Raw genomic sequence first — 21,948 nt, forward strand, 5'->3', positions numbered from 1 at the left:
GCTACACTTGGTGGAGTTTGCCTACAACAACAGTTATCATTCCAGCATCGGGATGGCACCCTATGAGGCACTATATGGCAGAAAGTGTAGGTCTCCTCTGTGTTGGATGGAAGTGGGAGAAGCGAAGGTACATGATGTAGACCTAGTGCAGTACACTTCAGAGATGGTTCCTTTAAGCAGGGAAAGATTGAAAATAGCTTTCAGTAGGCAAAAGAGTTATGCAGATCCTAGACGGAGGGATGCAGAGTTTTCAATAGGTGATTATGTATTCCTGAAGGTTTCTCTGATGAAGGAAGTCATGAGATTTGGAAAGAAGAGCAAGTTAGCACCTCGGTATATTAGACCTTTTGAGGTTACTGATAGAGTTGGAGCAGTTGCCTACCGATTGGAGTTACCACCTAACCTTTCTCATGTTCATCTTGTATTTCACATCTCGATGCTCAGGAAATACATACCTGATCCTTCTCATGTGTTACACCTGGATGTAGTAGAGCTGAAAGAAGACTTGACATTTGAGGAGCAACCTGTAGCCATAGTGGACTACCAAGTGAGGTAGCTAAGATCAAAATAGATCCCTATGGTTAAGGTTTTGTGGAGGATCCAGTCAGTGGAAGAATGCACCTGAGAGTCAGAGCGGGACATGCGTAGCAAGTACCTTTATTTATTCAATGTGTAATTCTGTTCTTTTTATTCTGCCTTGTGTAAAAATTCGAGGATGAATTTTCTGTAAGGAGGGAAGAATGTGATACCCCTAATTTTTAAATTAATTATTTTATGGGTAGATATTAATATTTTATTTTATTTTATTTAAATTTTGGGAAATTATTTGTAATTTTTTGGATTTTAGAAATCGGGTTCGATTTTTTGAAAACTATAAAACTTTGATAATTTTTAAAAAGTAATTTAAAGACCACGTGGCAAAACCAAAAATATATTTGGACTTTACGAATTTTTCTGAGTTTTCTAGAATTTTTTTGGAATTTTTAGGCCTCGTTTTTTTATCCCAAGTCAGAGTAAAAATTCAATTTCGGGTATCTTGAATCAAACTGGTCGAATAGAACCGGACAGGATCGGACCGGCCCATTTTCTTTTTCCTTCTTCTTCTTCGCGCACCCGCGACACCCTCCCTCCCTCTCTCATTTTCTCTCTCCTCTCTCCTCCTCTCACCGCCCCACCACTGCCCTAGCCTCCCCATCTCGCCGGTGCACTACCTTAGCCCTTCCCCCTCGCTAGCCGCAGCCTGTAGCGCCGAAAAAACATGCCCAAAGGCGCTTACGTGTGCAGCGCGCCGCTTCACCTTCTCAGCCCGATTTCGGCCAATATGGCCACCAATCGGATCGGGTCTTGTCCCAAAACACTTCTACACCTCGAGAGCTTTACATAGACACCAAGAACACTAAAATCCATCAAGCGGTTTGCCCAAATTTAGTCCGGGAAGTTTTAGCCCATTTTGACTTTCGGGCTAGATTTTTCAAAAACCGTAAACCCCACCAAAAATCCTAGAGTACCGGAGCGCTCGACTAGTCAAGAGCTTCGCGGCAATACCCATTTCAAATTTTTCATACATCGTTTTTTGGTGGGTCCAGCGAGATTTCACAGTATTTTTTCGAGCATTAAATGAGCTTAAAAAATTTCGTAAAAATTATATACTAACCCCCGTGTTGTGGGCTTCGCGTAGGTACCTTCAATTCGAGGAAATTCAACAGTTGGTCAGGTCTGCAATTTTGGGCCCGGTAGACAGGCTACCGAAAAAGTCTCCAAATTGGGTCGAGGTTATAGGCTACTCCACCATTTTTAAACGTCCCGGACGCGTCTCCAAGGTCGGAATTGGCATAGGTAAACCCGAACCCTCATTTTTCTTAATTATCTAGTGCCTGAATTTGATTAAAAATCTATAAAATATTCGTGGTAGGTTAGAAAAATATAATTCCTTTTGCGTTAGCTCTATAATATTGCTAAGGACCGTGGGGCAAAGTTTTAGAATTTTTAGAGCTCAAATGGGTAGTTTTTGCAAAAGGGGTAAATGTAGGGACTAAATTGTAATTTTCCAAATTGTGGTTGTTGACTGTTTGGATGGGATCAGGAGGGGTCATGTGATGGATTGAGTATGTGGCTTATGGATATAGAAGTGCATTTTGAACCCTTTTGCAGTTGGGTAGGTCCTAGGTATAGGGAAGACTTTGCCGGATTTTCGGCACAACCTAGGGTATCTTTGGTTTTTTCCAAGCTTATATCAAGTCAAATATATTAAATAATTGTAATAAAATTTGTCATGTGAGCCAGGACAGCCTTCCTCCTCCGCCCAGCAGCCGCAATGACCGTGGTTAAGTCTGTGAGTAAAACATTAATTTTAATTATAATTTTGATATTATTCTATGTTCAAGTATGCCCATGCATCACTTATAAATATGTATCTATGTAGTTAAACACTAGGCACATTTTATATTGCATTCATAATTGATGAAGTACCATGGATGTTGTTTGTGATAATTTGGAGCAGTGTGAGGGCGTTGGTGCGCGTGTGGTGTGGTATTGGATATGGATAGGATGAGTAGACACGGCTTGAGAGACACTCTCTGGGACCTGATCCTTTATGGATAAGTTGGGGTAGACACGGCTTGAGAGACACTCGTTGGGACCCCGCATTTGGTTTATTAAGTGAAAGTCTGGCTTGAGAGACACTCGCTGGCAGAGGTTGGATTAAGAGAGCTGTATAGGGGATCAACTCTCATATATGTACTATTTGTACAGTGTTGGGTGGGTGAGTGCTCTAAATTGCCTTTTTACTGTTATGACGTGATTTGTATGAAAATTATAATGATGTTGCATTTCATCCCTTAGGATGCATTAGCTTTAGTTAGCTATAGAAATTGTGGTAAAAATTAGTATTTTACTCTCTGAGTTAAGCACTCACTCCTGTTCATCTATTTTTCTAGGCTACAGGAGGATTACTTGTTGTGACTAACCTACTCTTCTTCTTCGCAGGTCAATTAGTAGTATTTGATGTATTTTGTACAATTGAGTTAATTTTTAGACTCCGCATGTATTAGGAGTATTTTAATTAATTTGGGTCTGTAATATAATATGGTGTTGAATTTGTAAGATTATTAATTGCATGTATGACTGGATTGGATGAGGGAGCTGAGCTCCCATTGGATTTTTGATATTATGAGCATGTGGAGGGTGAGCTGAGCTCCCCAATTTATTTTATATTGTGTTTACAGGTCGGGCGAGTCAAAATGAATGGTCTATTTTATGGCCGAACTCTGTTCGGTTGAATTCTTAAAATTGGGCCCAAATGGGCCTTTGGATTGGGTTGAGGAATAGTTAGGCTTACTACGGGCCTCGGGGGCTTTAGGCTGGCCCAGGTCCTAGTGTCGGTCCGGCCCATAGATTGGGTCATGACACGATCCCCATGAAATTACCTATAAAAAAAAATTCTAATTTACCTACAAAATAGTTTGTCGGTAAATTTAGCGATAATATTTTTTTGGTCGGTAAAAATTACCTGAACTAGAATTTGTAGATGAAAAAATTTCATCGGTAATCCTAATTACCAACGGGACATGGGCATATTTAATGGGTAATTTTTGTAGCTATTTTTTTTTTAAATTTCTTATAGTGTGTGATACAAAAGTGTAAAAACTTAGTAGTAGAAGTGATAGGGAAAATGTTAAGAACTAAAATAACATGTAGAAAAATAGTACAAAAAGATTTATAATTTTTGAATATTTATGCAAAATTGATTTCAAAAAGAGTTGGATGTCCAGAATAGATCTAATTAGTTTAAGATTAAGATTTAATTATTTTTCTCTAGTGTATAAGTGAGATAAGTTAATGGTAGAAAGAGTGAGAATGGACCTAAAAGGATGAGCAGAAAAGTATTGTGTAAAAATTTATAATTTTTTAATATTGATGTGTAATTAATCTTCAAACAGAGCTAGATGGTAAAAAAAAAATTCATATAACTGACTCTAACAAGTTTGAAATGAAGACTTAATTATTATTATTATTGTTATAAATTGAAGATAGAGATATTTATGCAGATAACTAATTAGGATAAATTTTAACAACTGTCTCTGAACTTATCTAGTTGTAATATTACAGTTCCTTAACTTGAAAATGTAACATAAAACCCTATCAATTTTCACTGTAAAATCTCTCTAACCTCTAATTTTTAGTTAGATGCTGACCTGGACAGTTCTAACATTGAGCTTAGTTAGTATTTCTCTTTTTTCTCTCAAGCTATGTGTAAATTAAATCATTTTCCTCTCTATAGATAGAATAATTTTTCACATGTAAAGAGAATAATTTTACTCTATGCATAAGAGATGAGAGAGAAATATTGACAAAACACCATGTGGGAGCTGTTTACATCAGTTTCTAACTGAAAAATCAATAATTGAAAGTCAGATGGATTTTACTGTGTAAAATTTAAAAGTTTAGGGGGTTTTATGTTACATTTTAAAGTTGAAGGACTGTAGTATTACAACCATATAAGTTCAGGGACAGTTGTTAAAATTTATCCTAACTGACTAGGATAGAAATATTACTTTTTTAATTATGGGATTCGCACATATGTATTTATAATTTTATAATATATATATATATATATATATATAGCCTTAGAAATGGCTTTACAACAATGTATCGCATATTATATAGCATACTCTATTTTTTTTTTAATTTTTATTTTTACTTTATATTTTTATTTTATATTTTTTTTAAAAAAATTAGATTATCATATTAAATATTAACTTTCTATTTAAATATTCTAAAATTAAACTACTAAAATCTTATTTCATAAAATAATAATTATTATATAAAATTTTTTCTACATCTTTTAAAAAGTTTAAAATTCTTATGTTTACAATTATATATCATACTATGTATCTATTAAAATGAATTATTTGTAATTAAATTTTTGGTTAAATTAAAAAAATGGTAAATTATTTTTTAAAATATATATATATATATATATATATATATATATATATATATATATATTATTCAAACAATTTTGTAAATTACTTTAAAAATATTTCATATGTTTAAAGTCTAAAAATTTTAATAATTGCTTAATGAAAGTACTTAAAAAATTATCATGGCACATATCCTAATTTTTTATTTTGATACATTTTAAAAAAATAGTATTATCATATTAAATATTAGCTTTTTATTTAAATATTTTCAAATTTTAATTACTAAAATCTTATCTCACATAAAAAATAATTATTATCTGAAATTCTTTTTTCTACATCTTTTAGAAGGTTTAAAATTCTTAAATTTACAATTATCATATATGAATTATTTTTTTATTAACTTTTTGGTACATTAAAATGGTAAATTATTTTCTTTTAAATATTCAATAAAAAATAATTCTTAAAATTTTAGAAATTATTTTTAAAAATATTTCTTATATTTAAAGTGTAAGAATTTTAATAATTGCTTAATAAGAGTACATAAAAAATTGTCATGTGATATATCCTGATTTTTTAACCATTTTTTTAATAAAAAAATAGATTATTATATTAAATATTAACTTTTTATTTAAATATTTTCAAATTTAAACCGCTAAATTCTTATATTTAAAGTATATGAATCTTAATAATGGCTTAATAAGAGTATTTAAAGATTGCCATATGATATATTTGGATAAATTTTGACAACTGTCCCTGAATTTATCTAGTTGTAACTTTACAGTCTCTCAACTTTAAAATGTAACATAAAACCCCATCAACTTTCAAATTTTGCACAGTAAAATCCCTCTAACATCCAATTATCGGTTTTTCAGCTAGACGCTGACCTGGACAGTTCTAGTATAGAGTTTAGTCAATATTTCTCTTTTCTCTCTCAAGCCATATGTAAATTGAATCATTTTTCTATCTGTAGATTGAATAATTTTTCACGTGTAGAGAGAATAATTTTACACTTTACATAACAGAGAAGAGAGAAATATTGACTAAGCGTCATATGGGAGTTGTTAATGTCAGTTTCTAACTGAAAAATTAGTAATTAAAAGTCAAAGAAATTTTATTGTGCAAAATTTGAAAGTTTATGGGGTTTTATGTTATATTTTAAAGTTAAAGGACTATAGTATTATAACTATATAAGTTCAGAGATAGTTGTTAAAATTTATCATAATGTTTAAAGTATATTTAAAGTATATGAATCATAATAATGAATCTTAATAATGGGTTAATAAGAGTATTTAAAGATTGCCATATGGCATATCCTAATGTTTTATCTTTATTTTTATATTTTTTATAAAAAAAATTTGATTATCATATTAAATATTAATAAATATTTCAACTATTAAAATCTTATCTCATGCAGAAAAAAATAATTATTGTATAAAATTATTTTTTCTAAATCTTTTAAAAATTTTAAAATTTTTATGTTTACAATTATCTTATTATATTTCAACAAAAATAAATTTTTTATTTAAATTTTCGATTATATTAAAAATGGCAAATTAAGAAAAAAAATTATATATATGTATATTTAAATAATTATTCAATAAAAGATTATTCTTAAAATTTTATAAATTATTTTAAAAAGCATTTCTCATATTTAAAGTCTAAGAATTATAATATTGGCTTATTGAGAGTATTTAAAAAATTATCATGTGCCATATCCTAATTTTTTTTTATCTTTATTTTAATATATTTTTATTAAAAAAACAAATTATCATATTAAATAAATATTTTCATATTTCCACTACTAAAATCTGATCTCATACAAAAAAAAAATTAATACCTAAAATTCCTATTAATACATCTTTTAAAAATTTAAAAATTCTTAAATTTGTTATTATCATATTATATATCGATAAAATTATTCATAAAAATTTAGAAATTATTTTTAAAAACATTTCTTATATTTAATGCTCAAGAATTTTAATAATGGCTTAATGAGAGTACTTAAAAAATTGCCTTGTGGCGTATCCTAATTTTTTTTATCTTTGTTTTTATATTTTTAATACCTTAGAAATAGATTATCATATTAATTATTAACTTTTTATTTAAATATTTTCAAATTTCAACTACTAAAATCTTATATCATGCCAAAAAATATTTATTATCTAAATTTTTTTTTCTACTTCTTTTAAAAATTTTAAAAATTCTTAAGTTTATAATTATGATGTTATATATCTAAAAAAAAAATTTTAATTATGTTTTTAGTTAGATTAAGAAAGGTAAATTATTTTTTAAAAGATTATATATATATTGAAATATTTATTCAATAAAAATCATCATGTGGCATAGCATTTTTCTTTCCTACTTTGTTTATCATTTGTTGATATATGACTATGTCAATTAATTTAAAAAAAATAAAAATAATATATTAATAAATTGTTTATTATTTATTTATCAACTCATCAAATAAAATTATAATTAATTAAAAATTTTATCATCAACAAAATTTTATAATATATATATATTACATAATCAATTATACTATGAAAATAAAATAATAAACAATCTGTGCAACACACGAGAAAACAACTACTATATATCTTATAGCTGAACCCTGAAAAAGGCTTTCCGAGAGTGTGCCATCTAGCTTAAAAGAGTATTTCAAAAATTGCTATATGGCATAATTTTTTTTATCTAAAATTAACTTATTATATTAAATATCAATTTTTATTAAATATTTTGAAATTTCAACTATGAAAATCTTATATAAAAAGAATAATTATTATACTACATCTTTTAAGAATTTTAAAATCCTTAAGTTTACAATTTTGGATATTACAAAATTTTGCTCATCATATTATATATTTTTAAAAATTAATTATCTTTTTGAACTAGAGTTTGGCAAGAGTAGAAAGAGGGTGAATTATTTTTTCAATATATATATATATATGTGAGGTAAAAAATTATTTATAAATTTTAAAAATTTAATTTTTGAAAATTTTTTCTTATATTTAAAATCTAAGAATTTTAAGAATAATAGTTCCAAAACTGTCACGTGGTATATGTACTTTTTTTTTTTACTTTATTTATCATTTTATTGGTATATATCAACTGTAATGACCCAAATCAGGGATCGTCATCGGCGCTAGGAATATAGTTAGCTTAAAGCTGTTGGAACCCATAGCAAGCCTGAAACCTATAAAACATACATACATTCTTACATCTCAATATCTAAACATGCATCAAACCATTACACCTTAGTCTTTTCATCCATACATAAACATTTATAACATAATAATGGTTCATAATTTGAACCTTAACATGCATAAGATCCAAAATGTAATAGTTCAATGTGCATACCCTCAAAAGGATTATCTCAACACATACACACGCGCACGCACACATATATCCTCATACTTAAACCATTATTACATATTTCTAATTTCCTTTAATCACCAGGACAATATTATTTATTCATAAATTATATGTCCATCTACCCATACATCATACATGAAGGTAGGGCTAAGACTACCCCTGATGCTCTCTTTTCAAAGAACTTTTATAGTCTTGCAACCCTGCATTTGAGGGTTAGGGTAATGGGGCAAACTTATGCAAACTCAGTAAATAAACTAACCATTATTAATTTTATCATTCATTCATACATGTGCAATACATCATTCACATGGATTTTCACATCACAAACATTTCATGTGAGATAGACATTATCATCAATAACTCCCTAAACTTTCCTTTTAAACATGATCTGTGTCATGTACCCAGGGGCAACTTTCAGATCTCCCTTGAAGGGAAACGTCAAGATCTCCTCTTAGGATTTACTTAAAGATCCATAACATATGTCATGTTACATAAACATAACATAGATGGAGTAATGGGTCATCTAATATCCATCAATGCATCGGATAAATTTTAACAAATATCTCTGAACTTATATAGTTATAACACTACAGTCCTTTAACTTTAAAATGTAACATAAAACCCCCATAAAATTTCAAATTTTGCACAGTAAAATCTCTCTAACTTTCAATTACTGATTTTTCAGTTAGAAACTAATGTGAATAGCTCCCGCATGACACTTAGTCAATATTTCTCTCTCCTTTCTTATGCAAAGTATAAAATTATTTGGATAAATTTTAACAACTGCCCCTGAACTTATCTAGTTATACATTACAGTCCCTCAACTTAAAACTGTTACATAAAACCCTATCAACTTCTACATTTTGCACAGTAAAATTCCTTTAACCTCTAATTAAGGGGTTTTTCAATTAGAAGCTGACCTGGATAGTTCCAGTGTGGAGTTTAGTCAGTATTTCTTTTTTTCTCTCTTAAGCCGTATGTAAATTGAATCATTCTCCTCTCTATAGACATAATAATTTATCACGTGTAGAGCGAATAATTTACACTTTGCATAAGAGAGGGGAAAGAAATATTGACAAAACACCATGTGGGAGCTGTTTACATCAGTTTCTAATTGGAAAATCAATTATTAAAAGTAAAAGGAATTTTACTGTGCAAAATTTGAAAGTTTAAGGGGTTTTATATTACATTTTAAAATTAAAATACTGTAGTGTTACAACCATATAAGTTCAAGGATAGTTGTTAAAATTTATCCAAAATTATTCTCTTTACGCATGAAAAATTATTCTGTCTATAGAGAAAAAAATAATTCAATTTACATATGGCTTGAGAGAGAAAAGAGAAATACTGACTAAGCTTTATGCTGGAACTGTCCAGGTTAGCATCTAACTGAAAAACTAGTAATTAGAGATTAGGAGGATTTTACTGTGCAAAATTTGAAAGTTGATGGGGTTTTATATTACATTTTTAAGTTGAGAGACTATAATGTTACAACTAGATAAGTTCAGGGATAGTTGTCAAAATTTATCCTCAATGCATCAACAGTCATTTATGCAATGATGCAACATCTTTATATTTTAGATATATACATCCTAAATAAATATGACATGATGCATGAGGATGGTCATTAATTACCTATAAATAGTTTTCATTTTATTAAGGTTAGAATTACTTACCACTTATAGCCTATCAACCTCCTTACTTGAATGGGAGCTATCCTCGAATCTTGTTACACTCACTTCATATAGGCATTTTAGAGTAGTTTTGCATTCATTTTGCCCTTATATTTTAGTATATTTTATGTTTTTAGCTTTATTTTAGTTTATTTGTTAACTTTAGATACTTTATATTTGATTTTTGTAATTTTGTTGTTTTTTGATAGGATTTTGTGGCAAAACGAGGATCAATGAGTGCAATAGGAAATAATTTGAAGAGATTTGAAGTTCTTTAAGCATGGAGGAAAGTTGAAGAAATCAAGCCTTGAAAGAGCAAACTAGCCGAAATTTGCTTGAGACTTTGCTTAAGGTCATGCTTAGGGTAAAGCGGCAGTACTTAAGGAGCAGCACAAGTCAAGCACCAGCAGAAGAATCCATTCTACTCTAAGTCTGCCGAGATTTGCTGAAGGTCTGCTTAACCTTAAGCAGACAGTGTGACCAGAAGCTGAAATTTGCTAAGAAGCTGCTTAGGGTTAAGCCGAACCCTAAGCAGACTGCCCAGAACGTGAAAAATACTGCTGACTTGGATAATTTTACGCCTCATTTCCTATTCACTCCTTAGCTGTTATTTACTTTTAGGGCAGTTTTTTATGACCATATAAATTCATCATTTCCTTATTTTTGCCACAAGAGGAAGGGAGGAAAAAAAAAAGGAAAGAAAATTTAATAGAAAGAGAGAGAGAAGACGCCATTTTCTTTTGGGGAGGAGCTCTTTGCACAGCTTTGGAGCTCGAGAACCAGAGACTTTGGTTCTTCCACCTGGGTTTTTCTATTTCAGTCCTCTTATCATGTTTTCCTTTACTTTTCCATCAATATTTCTTGTAAATACCATCATGAGTGAGTAATTTCTTTAGATTTCAGAGTTGGGAAATATGTCTTAGATTAATTTGTGGATTTGGATTGGGTATTTCCTTATTTTATATGAATATGAGTTTTGATTCCTTCCTTGTGTGCTTGATTTACTTGCCTAATGTTGGTACCCATTGGGTATTGTGTTAATCTTTGATTGAAGGACCGAAAGGTGAAAGTCATTGATGGGTAATCATGGATTGGAACTTAAAATCACCTAGATTTAGAAATAAACTAGGACTTTAAGAGGAATTAATTATTAGTTACAAAACTTAATGGGTTTTAAAGTAATCAAATACATACGAAAGTAGGTTTGGTTATTTTAGAATACACTTTGATTTGCTTGAAAAAGATATCAAAAGGATTTAGAATCAATTTCCTTCAAACTCTATTTTTCCCTAAAAATTGGAATGCCCAAGACAAATCCCAATTAATTTATGCATAAACCCCCAACTCTGGAATCAATTTTTACCATAATTAGACTTTCGTTTAAATTACCCATTGTTAATTTTAGTTTAATTGCGAACTAGAATTAGAATTTATTTGTTTGCTCTTTACCCATTTCAATTAGATTAATCAATTTACCTTGCCCATTTACATTTAACATTTATTCATTAATCATTAGCCCAAATAATCGCTTCATTCATAGTTTAGTAATCAAACAGCAAATCCTCGTGGGAACGATACTTGATTCATCACTTTATTACTTGAGACGACCCGTATACTTGCGGATAAGTCACATCAAGTTTTTGGCGCCGTTGCCGGGGATTTGATTTTTTTGTTTGATATTGAACAATTGTTTGTTTGGTTAATTTGGGCATTTTATTTTATTTCTTTTTACCATTTTACTTTGAGAATTTGTTTATTTTTGTTTTTCAGGTGCTTTATTTTATGAGAAGGACAAAAAGTGAAGAAATCAATTTATTCTTTGACCCAGAAATAGAGAAAACAGCAAAAGTTTTAAGAGCAGAATCTAAGAGGAGAAAAGCTGAAATTAAGGCTCAACAACAACAAGAAAGAGCACAAGAGCAAGAGGAATTACAAGAAGAAATGGCCAACAACAACAATAACAACCGCTCTGTGAAAGATCATGCCTATCCTAACATTGGAGATTTCATGCCAAGTATCACAAGGCCAAGAGTAGAAGCTAATAATTTTGAACTGAAGCCTGCACTCTGTCAAATGGTACAACAAGCACAATTTGGAGGAAATCCAAGTGAAAGTTCACATGTGCATCTAGCACACTTTCTTGAGATCAGCAATATGTTGAAGATAAATGGAGTTTCTGATGATGCAATTCGACTCAGATTATTTCCTTTTTCTCTGAAGGACCGAGCTAGAGAGTGGTTACATTCTTTGCCACCGGGTTCTATCACAACATGGGATGAACTTTCTCAAGCATTTTTAGCTCAATATTTTCCACCAAGCAAGACAGCTAAGCTAAGAAATGAGCTGACTTCTTTCAAACCTAGAGATGATGAGAGCTTGTATGAAGCATGGGAGAGGTACAAGGATTTGCAAAGGAGATGTCCACATCATGGGATTCCTAAGTGGATGCTTGTTCAACACTTTTACAATGGAGTTTCACCAGCTATTAGAAGTACAATTGATGCATCTTCTGGAGGTGACCTTATGGAGAAATCTGAAGATGAAGCTTTTTCCGCTCTTGATAAAATTGCTTATAACAACTACCAATGGAGTTGTGAGAGGAATGAGATCAAGAAACCAGCTGGTATGTTTGAGCTTGATGCCATGAATATGATTAATGCTAAATTTGATGCTTTAACAAGGAAGATGGACAAGCTAAGTATGAAAGTAGATTCTTCAGCTGAAGGTTCTAATGTCTGATGAAGTTGGAGCTGCAAATGTCAATTGTGCAGCAGATTTTTCTGCACTTAATCAAGATTTTTCAAGTGAGCAAGTGGATTATGTGGGGAACTACAATCAAAGACCAGGTGGTAACTCATTTTCTGCAACTTATGATCCAGCATGGAGAAACCACCCCAATTTCTCTTGGGAGGTAGACAAGGGCAAAATCAGAATTTTCAAAGAACCTTACGGATATCAACAAAATCAGAATTTTCAGCAGAATAGAGGCCCCCCTCCTGGAATTTCTAAACCTCAAAATGCACCTGCTCCACCTCTACCACAACAAGCACAACTAGACAAGACAGCTAGATTGGAATCTATGATTGAAACTCTACTTGTGAGCCATCAAAGTCAACAAGAAATGATTTCTCAATTAGCATCTAAAGTAGATCAAATGGCAACACACAACAAGATGTTAGAGAATCAGATAGCTCAACAAGCTAGCTCTTCAAGTAACAAAGCATTTGGGAAGCTTCCTAGCCAACCAGAAAATTCAAGGGAGCATTGCAAGGCTATTACATTGAGAAGTGGAAAAATATTGAAGGATGGAGATAAAAAGATTGAAGAGAAAGTTGAAGAAAAGAAAAGCAGAGAAGGAGATGAACAAACTGAAGCTGAAGTTAGAATTGAAGCTGAGAAAGAAAATTCAGTGGAAGAAAAAGGAAGTAAGGAGGGGGAGAGCAAAGAAGAAGAGCCCAAATACGTTGCACCTAAAGCCTACATGCCACCTTTACCATTCCCACAAAGGTTTCAGAAAGCAAAATTGGATAAACAATTTGGGAAGTTTTTGGAGGTATTGAAGTCTTTGCATGTGACTATTCCTTTCACTGATGCCTTAGCACAAATGCCTTCATATGCCAAATTTTTGAAGGAGATTTTATCTAACAAGAAGAAATTGGAGGAATTTGAGACTGTAGCTCTCACGGAAGAAAGCAGTGCTATTTTGCAAAATAAGCTTCCACCCAAACTGAAAGATCCTGGAAGTTTTTCCATACCATGTCACATTGGGGATATCAGTATAGATAAGGCTTTGTGTGATCTTGGAGCCAGTGTTAGTCTGATGCCATTGTCTATCTATGAGAAAGTGAAGATTGGAGAAATGAAGCCTACTACCATATCACTACAGTTAGCAGATAGGTCTATTAAATTTCCAATTGGAATAATTGAGAATGTTCCTCTAAAAGTTGAGAAATTTTTCATACCAGTGGATTTTGTGGTATTGGAGATGGAGGAGGATGTACACATTCCTATTATTCTTGGTAGACCTTTCCTTGCTACTGCTGGAGCTGTGATTGATGTAAAAAATGGGAGACTTACATTGGAAGTTGGGGAAGAGAAAGTTGAATTTAATTTGTTTCAAGCAATGAAAAAGAAAGATGATTCAAACTCATGCTTGAGAGTTGATGTGATAGATGAAGAGGTTAGAGAAGTGCTTAAAAAGCAACATCCTAAAGATCCCTTAGAAGCTTGTTTGGTTCATAACATCAAAAAAGGGGATGAGATTGAAGAAGCTGCAGAATATGCTACAATTTTGGAAGGAAATCCACCTTTGCCTATGGCTGATATTGAAAAGATTGGGAACTTGAAGCAAGATACAACTCCATCATCAAAGCTTGAGAAAAGTGAAGCACCTAAGGTAGAGTTGAAACCTCTTCCAACAAATCTCAGGTATGCTTTTCTAGGTCAAAATTCTACATATCCTGTGATTGTTAGTGCTAAATTGACTGATTGTGAGGTTGAAAAATTATTGAGAGTTCTTAGGAAGCATAGAAGGATAATTGGTTATACCATTGATGATATTAAAGGAATACATCCTACGTGTGCATGCATAGAATTTTGTTGGAAAATGACCATAAAGCCTCTCGAGAATCACAAAGGAGATTGAATCCAAATATGAAAGAGGTTGTGAAAAGGAGATCTTGAAATTGCTTGATGCAGTATTATTTACCACATTTACGATAAGAATTGGGTAAGTCCGATCCATGTTGTACCTAAGAAAGGGGCATCACGGTAGTGAAAAATGAAAATGATGAACTAATACCTACAAGAAGCTGAATCGATGGAGAATGTGTATAGACTATAGGAAATTGAATAAGGCAACTAGAAAGGACCATTTTCCATTACCATTTATAGATCAAATGCTTGAGAGACTAGCTCATCATTCTTATTTTTGCTATTTGGATGGCTATTCAGGGTTCTTTCAGATCCCTATTCACCCGATGATCGAGGATAAAACTACCTTCACATGTCCTTATGGTACCTTTGCATACGAAGGATGCCATTTGGACTATGTAATGCCCTGCTACATTTCAATGATGTATGATGTCCATATTTTCTGACATGATTGAGGGTATTATGGAAGTGTTCATGGATGATTTTTCTGTGTATGGTAAATCTTTTGATGAATGCTTATCTAACTTGTATAAGGTTTTGCAGAGATGTGAAGAGTTCAATTTAGTTTTGAATTGGGAAAAGTGCCATTTTATGGTACAAGAAGGAATTATTTTGGGACATCTTGTGTCAAACAGGGGTATTGAGGTGGATAAATCAAAGGTAGAAATTATTGAGAAAATGCCACCCCTAACATCTGTGAAGGGAGTGAGGAGTTTCTTGGGGCATCTTTGGATTTTATAGGAGATTCATCAAGGATTTCTCTAAGATTTCTAAACCTCTTACCAATTTATTGAGTAAAGAAGTGGAATTTAATTTTGATACTAATTGTATGAATGCTTTTTGCAGGATAAAGGAAGCTTTGATATCTGCTCCTATTATGCAGCCACCCGATTGGTCATTACCTTTTGAGTTAATGTGCGATGCTAGTGATTATGCCATTGGGGCTGTTTTGGGACAAAGGAAAGATAAGAAGGTGTATGCAATATACTATGCAAGTAGGACCTTAGATGATGCTCAAATAAATTACTCTACTACAGAAAAAGAGTTTTTGGCGAGAGTATTTGCAGTAGACAAATTCAGGTCCTATCTTGTGGGGTCTAAGGTAATAGTATACACGGATCATGCAGCTATCAAGTATCTCCTTCAGAAAAAAGAGGCTAAAACTAGATTGATAAGGTGGGTGTTACTCCTTCAAGAGTTTGACTTGGAAATTAAAGATAAGAAAGGAGTAGAAAATGTGGTAGCGGATCATCTATCTAGATTGAGGCAAGAACAAGGAGACAATTTGGGAAAAGAGCCCCCAATAGATGATTATTTTCCTGATGAGCAACTGTTAGTAATCATGAATGCACAAGTCCCTTGGTATGCAGATTTTGTGAACTATCTAGTGTGTGGAATCCTTCCACCTGATCTAACATGGCAGCAAAAGAAGAAATTTCTTTTTGATGTGAAGGATTATGATTGGGAGGAGCCATTTTTGTTCAAGAGGTGTGGAGATGGGCTGATTAGAAGATGTTTAGCTGATGAGGAGATAGGGAATGTTATCAAAGATTGCCATTCTTCACTTTATGGGGGTCATATGAGTGTGACAAAGACTGCAGAAAAAGTTCTTCAAGCAGGGTTCTTTTGGCCACACATGTTTAAGGATGTGAGGAAGTTTGTAAATACATGTGATAGGTGTCAAAGGATGGGTAATATCTCAAAGAGAGATGAAATGCCCCTCCAAAATATATTGGAAGTGGAATTATTTGATGTGTGGGGCATTGATTTCATGGGACCTTTTCCATCATCCTTGGGACACAAATACATTTTAGTTGGAGTAGATTATGTGAGCAAATGGGTTGAAGCTATACCATCTCCAACTAATGATGTAAGAGTTGTGATTAAATTCCTTAAAAAATTCATTTTTACAAGATTTGGAACTCCATGTGCCATTATAAGTGATGGAGGTTCTCATTTTTGCAACCATCAATTTGAAAGATTATTGCAAAAATATGGAGTGAAGCATAAGATTGCAACACCCTACCATCCACAAACTAGTGGTCAAGTGGAGATCTCCAATAGAGAGCTGAAAAGAATTCTTGAGAAAACAGTGAATAGTTCAAGGAAAGATTGGTCACTAAAGTTAGATGATGCTCTTTGGGCCTATAGAACAGCTTTTAAAACCCCTATTGGAACTACCCCATTTAGATTGGTTTATGGGAAAGCTTGTCATTTACCTTTGGAGTTGGAGCATAGAGCATATTGGGCCATAAGAACACTGAACTTTGACTTAAAAACTGCAAGAGGAAAAAGAATGCTGCAACTAAATAAACTTGAGGAACTTAGACTGGATGCTTATGAAAATGCCAAGCTTTACAAAGAAAGAACTAAGAGATGGCATGATAAGCATATTAGGAGGAAAGAATTTCAGGAAGGTGATGTTGTTCTTCTATACAACTCTAGGTTAAGGTTATTTCCAGGAAAATTAAAGTCAAGATGGTCAGGACCCTACACTGTTATAAAGGTATACCCCTATGGAGCTGTTGAGATAGGTAATGAAACCTCAGGGACTTTCAAAGTTAATGGGCAGAGATTAAAGCATTATATTGTTGGAGAACCCACGCAAAGGGTCGTAGAGGTTTCATGGCTTAGTTCTCCAATCAGGGATGCTTAGAATTGGAGTGGAAGGTCAAGCTTAAGACCCTAAACAAGCGCTTCTTGGGAGGCAACCCAAGCGTATCCTTTTATAGTTCATTAATTTTCCATTTCATTTCATTTTCAGTTTTCACCCTCATTAATCTCAAAAGTGACATTTGTTTATCTTTTGTAGGCCATTCATGAAGATTGGGCAAGTTTACACTTGTGGCAAAAACAAAGAATTGAAGGGAAGCAAGTATAAGCAACATTCTGCACTTTATCCAGTGCCTGTGAATAGTAACACCTTTAAACTTGTGCTAAATTGATGATGTTGCAATATACTTGATAGCACATGTTTGATTTTGTGTTTTGTGTAAATTCTGTGGAATGCAACTTGAATGAGGATCAATTTTGATATTTAGGACTGATGTGAGCTTTATTGAAGTGCAAAAATAATGTTTGTTGAGTTTCACCTTTTAGTGTATATATAATTTTGTAGTCTGATAGGAATTTACATGTTTTTGTTTAAATTGCTGCTAGTTTTTGTAATCTGCAGATTTTTATTACTGTTCATGCTACTGTTCATGCTGCTTAAAAGGTCAATTTCTATATCTTTTTTGCAATTTTTGATTGATTGGAACTTGTCTCAAATGCTGCTGAAAATGTGCTTTTGGTACAAGATCAGAAAGGAGATCATTTCATTAAGTGTGCAAAAGGTAGTCACAATTAGTGCCTTAATTGAAAAAATGCTTGCATGAGCTAAATGAAAATATATTGTGTTTGATGAGTGCTAAGAGATGATGAACTTAAATCCCTCAATTTTATGGTGTTTGTGTGTATTTGGTAATTGCTGAGGGTCATGATAGAATTCCATAGCTTGTGGACTGTTTTTGGCAAGCAAAACCACAATTTTTCCCAAAACACTGAAACTTGCTGATGACATTGCTTGTCAAGCAGAGTCTTAAGCAAATTCTGCTGAACCTTATGCTTAACCCCAAGCATGGCCCATCTTACAACAAGTCTGCCCCACAATTTAAAATAGCCCAAGATGTCCGCCAATTTTCCAAAAGCCTCCCCCACACTCCTGATAAACCTCGTCGACTCCTTTCCCACGCCATTTTTAGGCAATCTTCAGAAGCCGAAAGGTTTCTTTCCTTTCATTAAAATGGTAAGAACTAAAATGTGGTCTTCCCACAAACCCAAACTCAGCAAATTTCGACCTAAAATGGGTACTCCATCCTCATTGCCCACAAACCCTAACCCCAGCCCCAGTCCGCCGCTCCCTCAGTCACCGCCACCACAAACACCGCTATTACCTCAATCGCCACCACCTCAGTCACCGCCACCACCCCCAAGCCAGATACCACCTCTCATTCCGCCGACTCCCCTTTCGCCGCAAACCGAACCGCAAAATGAAACACCAATTCTCGACACCCATTCCCCAGAACCAGTGCCTGAGCCTGCGCCTACTCAAACGAAAACCAAAGGTAAAACTAAAAGGGCTGCAGGTAGACCCAAGGAAACCCCTGTCGGAAAACGAAAACGAGTACCCTCTGTTCCTTTCGACCTAAATTCTCCACCTCAGCCGTCCTCTGAACCAGTCAGCAAAAGGACCAGGTCTTCCTCGCAAACCCCAACACCAGTGGTCCAAACACCAGTACCTCAGTCTCCCTTACACTCTCCAGCACCTGCATCATCTGCAGATAATATCGAGGAGGTAATTTCTCCATTACCTTGGGCTTTTAGGGATATGGCTATGAAAAAGGCCTATGAGAAATTAGTTTCTAAAACCATTTTGGCAAACAAGTATATGGATGAGCAAATTTTGAAAGAATTAGGCATTTATGACTCTGTATTTGCCTATTTGAATGCTGTTAGCTGGACTGATTTTGCTAAAATTAGGGAACCAGTGTACAAGGATTTAACCCTGGAATTTTTGAGTTCCTTAAGGCTGAGTTTCAAACCAACAGTGCCTGAACATAAAGATATGATATATTTTCGATGTGCTGGAATTGATAGGGAGTTAGACATGGCTGCTATGAATGCAATTTTTGGTTTTCAGGATTCGGGGTATAAAAACATTGAGTGGCAGCAAACTGTTTATGACCCTGTTCAGTGCGGAAGGATATTGCACCTTTTGGGGTTATTATAGGCAGAGGACGACAAAAGCCTCTAGGATAGTTGACCATGTATTGAAATACCTCCATAGGTTCATTTCTTACCTTTGTTTTAGGAAGGGGACACGATACTTGATATTGTGGGTCTTTGGTGACTTGTTTCTCTTGTGGTGCATGAAAGAGAGAAAACAAGTAAGCCAGCCCATTTCATAGCTACTCATTGGCACCAAATTGTCACAAAGCATACTAAAGGTAGTATAGTTTTTGGGGGTATATAAGCTATAGCAAACTCATTTAGCTTTGATGCTAGTCTATATAAATTCTTTGCCAGTTTACGGAATCATATATAGACAAACACAATGTTCTTTGCATATGGATGTTTGTGAGAAAATAGGCCATACCTATACTGCATTGCGGACATCCACGATACCACCGGTACTACAGACCCCACTACCTTTACACCACAGTAACCATAACCAACCACTACCCCAGTTTTGTGAGACATTTTATCCCTCTTAATGTCACACCCAGGGGCCCACTCAAGCCCCTCTATGGGTGGCCTTCTTGCAGTACCCTTCTAGAGGCCGGACCTGCGACTCACAAGGTACTGTCCGCTTTGTGGAATTAAATCCCTTCGCCCTGCAGAGCTAGGATTCGAACCCTTATCACTCACGGATTTGAGCTCAATTGGTGAGAGGCGAAGCAAATCCGTGAGTGATAAGGGTTCGAATCCTAGCTCTGCAGGGCGAAGGGATTTAATTCCACAAAGCGACTGTGAGTCGCAGTCCGGCCTCTAGAAAGGCCACCCATAGAGGGGTGTGACACTTAAGATCCTTGGAATCTAGAATAACAAGTTTCACTGTCCAACCATCTGTTCCCTCACCTGACAACACAGAAATTCTTGCTACCTTGAAGAACTTAGAAATCAAAATTGAAACCATGGGTCAGTGTGAGTTAACCAAAAGAAGAAGCTAGAAAAGAAACTTAAAAAGAGATTTTTATCTCTTAAAAAGAAACAGAAGCAACATCAACTTCAAATGTTGGAGCTTTACAACAAACTGGCCCAATCCTACAACAACTTATATCATTGGGGCCAAGCCATGTTTCAAGAAATGAAAGACCTCATAGAAAATTTGGAAACTGCTTCTGAAGCTTCGGATCACAATGAACCTACTGCAGAACACAGGCGGACCACGATCAAACAACAAAGCCTTGATAGCAGAGCTTGATCAGTAGCAGCAGTTTTAATTTCTGTTTTAAGTTTATTTTGTAATCTGTTTATTTTAGTTTTCGAACTTTGGTACTAGTTGTAATACTTTGGTAATTAGTTTTTATGATTATACTTGCACTTCTTTCCTTTAGTTTACTTTATTTTATTTTCTGCTATGGACATAGATACTCTGTGAATGTTTTTTTTTTTGGTTTAATTTTTGATTTAACTATTAGATTTTATTTCTTTACACTTTTTCATTTTCTTGCACATTATTTTTGCACTTTATCTTTTCTTCAATCCTAATTTTGCTGACATTGATGAGTTGCACAAATTTTCTTTGAGCCACACACATTTCCACATCGATTGCAGTATGACTTCCCTTACACCATTTAAGCTTATGGTATGTTACCAATGCTTATGCTTTCGCTTTACCCTATGCAGCAGGTTAAGCAATATCTTAAGCAGTGTAAATCCATACATTTGGGATACTTTTTCACATTTTTTCTCTCTAAAGCTTCATTGTTAATATCATTTTGAGCTAATTTTGAAATACTTGAGCTTATATTGATTTAATCCCCAATTGTATATATTTCATTAATTGATTAGTTCACACAATTTTGCCCATCTTTGCATTCATTTTAAACATTGAGGACAATGTTTCATTTGAGTTTGGGGGTGAGGGCAAAATTTTTGCAAAATTTTTAAAATTTTCATTCATTCATTTGTTGCATTTCATTCATCCATATATAGATAATCCATACACTTATACATATACCACACACATGTCTATACCCATATACATACATTTGCATATAGTTTTCATATAGATTACACTTAGTTTTAATTTGATTTATGCATTCATTTTAGGATCATGCATATCATAAAAATAAATTTTTACCTTGTCCTTAGAGGATTGAGAATTGCTTTGAAGAGCAATTGAGCTTACTTTTAGAAGGGTTTGATGGATTGAAAGTTCTAGATAGGTGCAAAGTTATTAGATTCTTGCTTTAGTTTATATCTTCTTAGCCAAGGGCCACCCAATCAATTGCATTGACTTTGAGTGCTTAGAGAAAACTCTAGGGTGAGAAGTAGCTAATTGATGTCTCACCAATCCTAGAACAATCTTTCTAAACCTTTCAAGGCGAAATCATAGCATACACTTGAAAAAGAAATGATCTAGGCATTCTTTGAATTTTAAACCCACGTTTTAGCCTTAGCCAACCTCACTTCAAAATTTCCTTTGAAACCAATTTGAGCCTACATTTATCCCTCTTATTTCTTTGGAACCCACATTAATACCTAGCCATAAACCCAAACACTTACCTACCCTCCATGAGAATAATTCTTTGAGTGATAGATACATATAAATAAAAAATTAA

At 33.5% G+C, this 21,948-nt stretch overlaps 1 protein-coding gene and 1 non-coding gene across 2 annotated transcripts; one reads left to right on the forward strand and one right to left on the reverse strand.

The window, feature by feature from the left end:
- Positions 1-12,295: 12,295 nt before the first annotated feature.
- Positions 12,296-12,402, reverse strand: LOC131176167 (small nucleolar RNA R71). The gene has a single exon (XR_009146292.1). It is a non-coding gene; the product is annotated as a small nucleolar RNA R71 (small nucleolar RNA).
- A 6,062-nt stretch (positions 12,403-18,464) lies between these two features.
- LOC131176083 (vegetative cell wall protein gp1-like) lies at positions 18,465-19,391 on the forward strand. Its single transcript, XM_058141198.1, has 2 exons — positions 18,465-18,956; positions 19,302-19,391. The coding sequence occupies exons 1-2, from the start codon at positions 18,465-18,467 to the stop codon at positions 19,389-19,391; spliced, it is 582 nt and encodes a 193-aa protein (XP_057997181.1).
- Positions 19,392-21,948: the final 2,557 nt, after the last annotated feature.

The sequence above is a fragment of the Hevea brasiliensis genome, chromosome 18 (genome assembly GCF_030052815.1).
Source record: "Hevea brasiliensis isolate MT/VB/25A 57/8 chromosome 18, ASM3005281v1, whole genome shotgun sequence".
Taxonomy (NCBI): Eukaryota; Viridiplantae; Streptophyta; class Magnoliopsida; order Malpighiales; family Euphorbiaceae; genus Hevea; species Hevea brasiliensis.

Coding starts and splice junctions, on each gene's coding strand:
- LOC131176083 (XM_058141198.1), top strand. CDS start 18,465: ATGGGTACTCCATCCTCATTGCCCACAAACCCTAACCCCAGCCCCAGT. Junction 18,957..19,301: donor CTGCAGATAATATCGAGGAG/GTAATTTCTCCA, acceptor TTTGGTTTTCAG/GATTCGGGGTATAAAAACAT.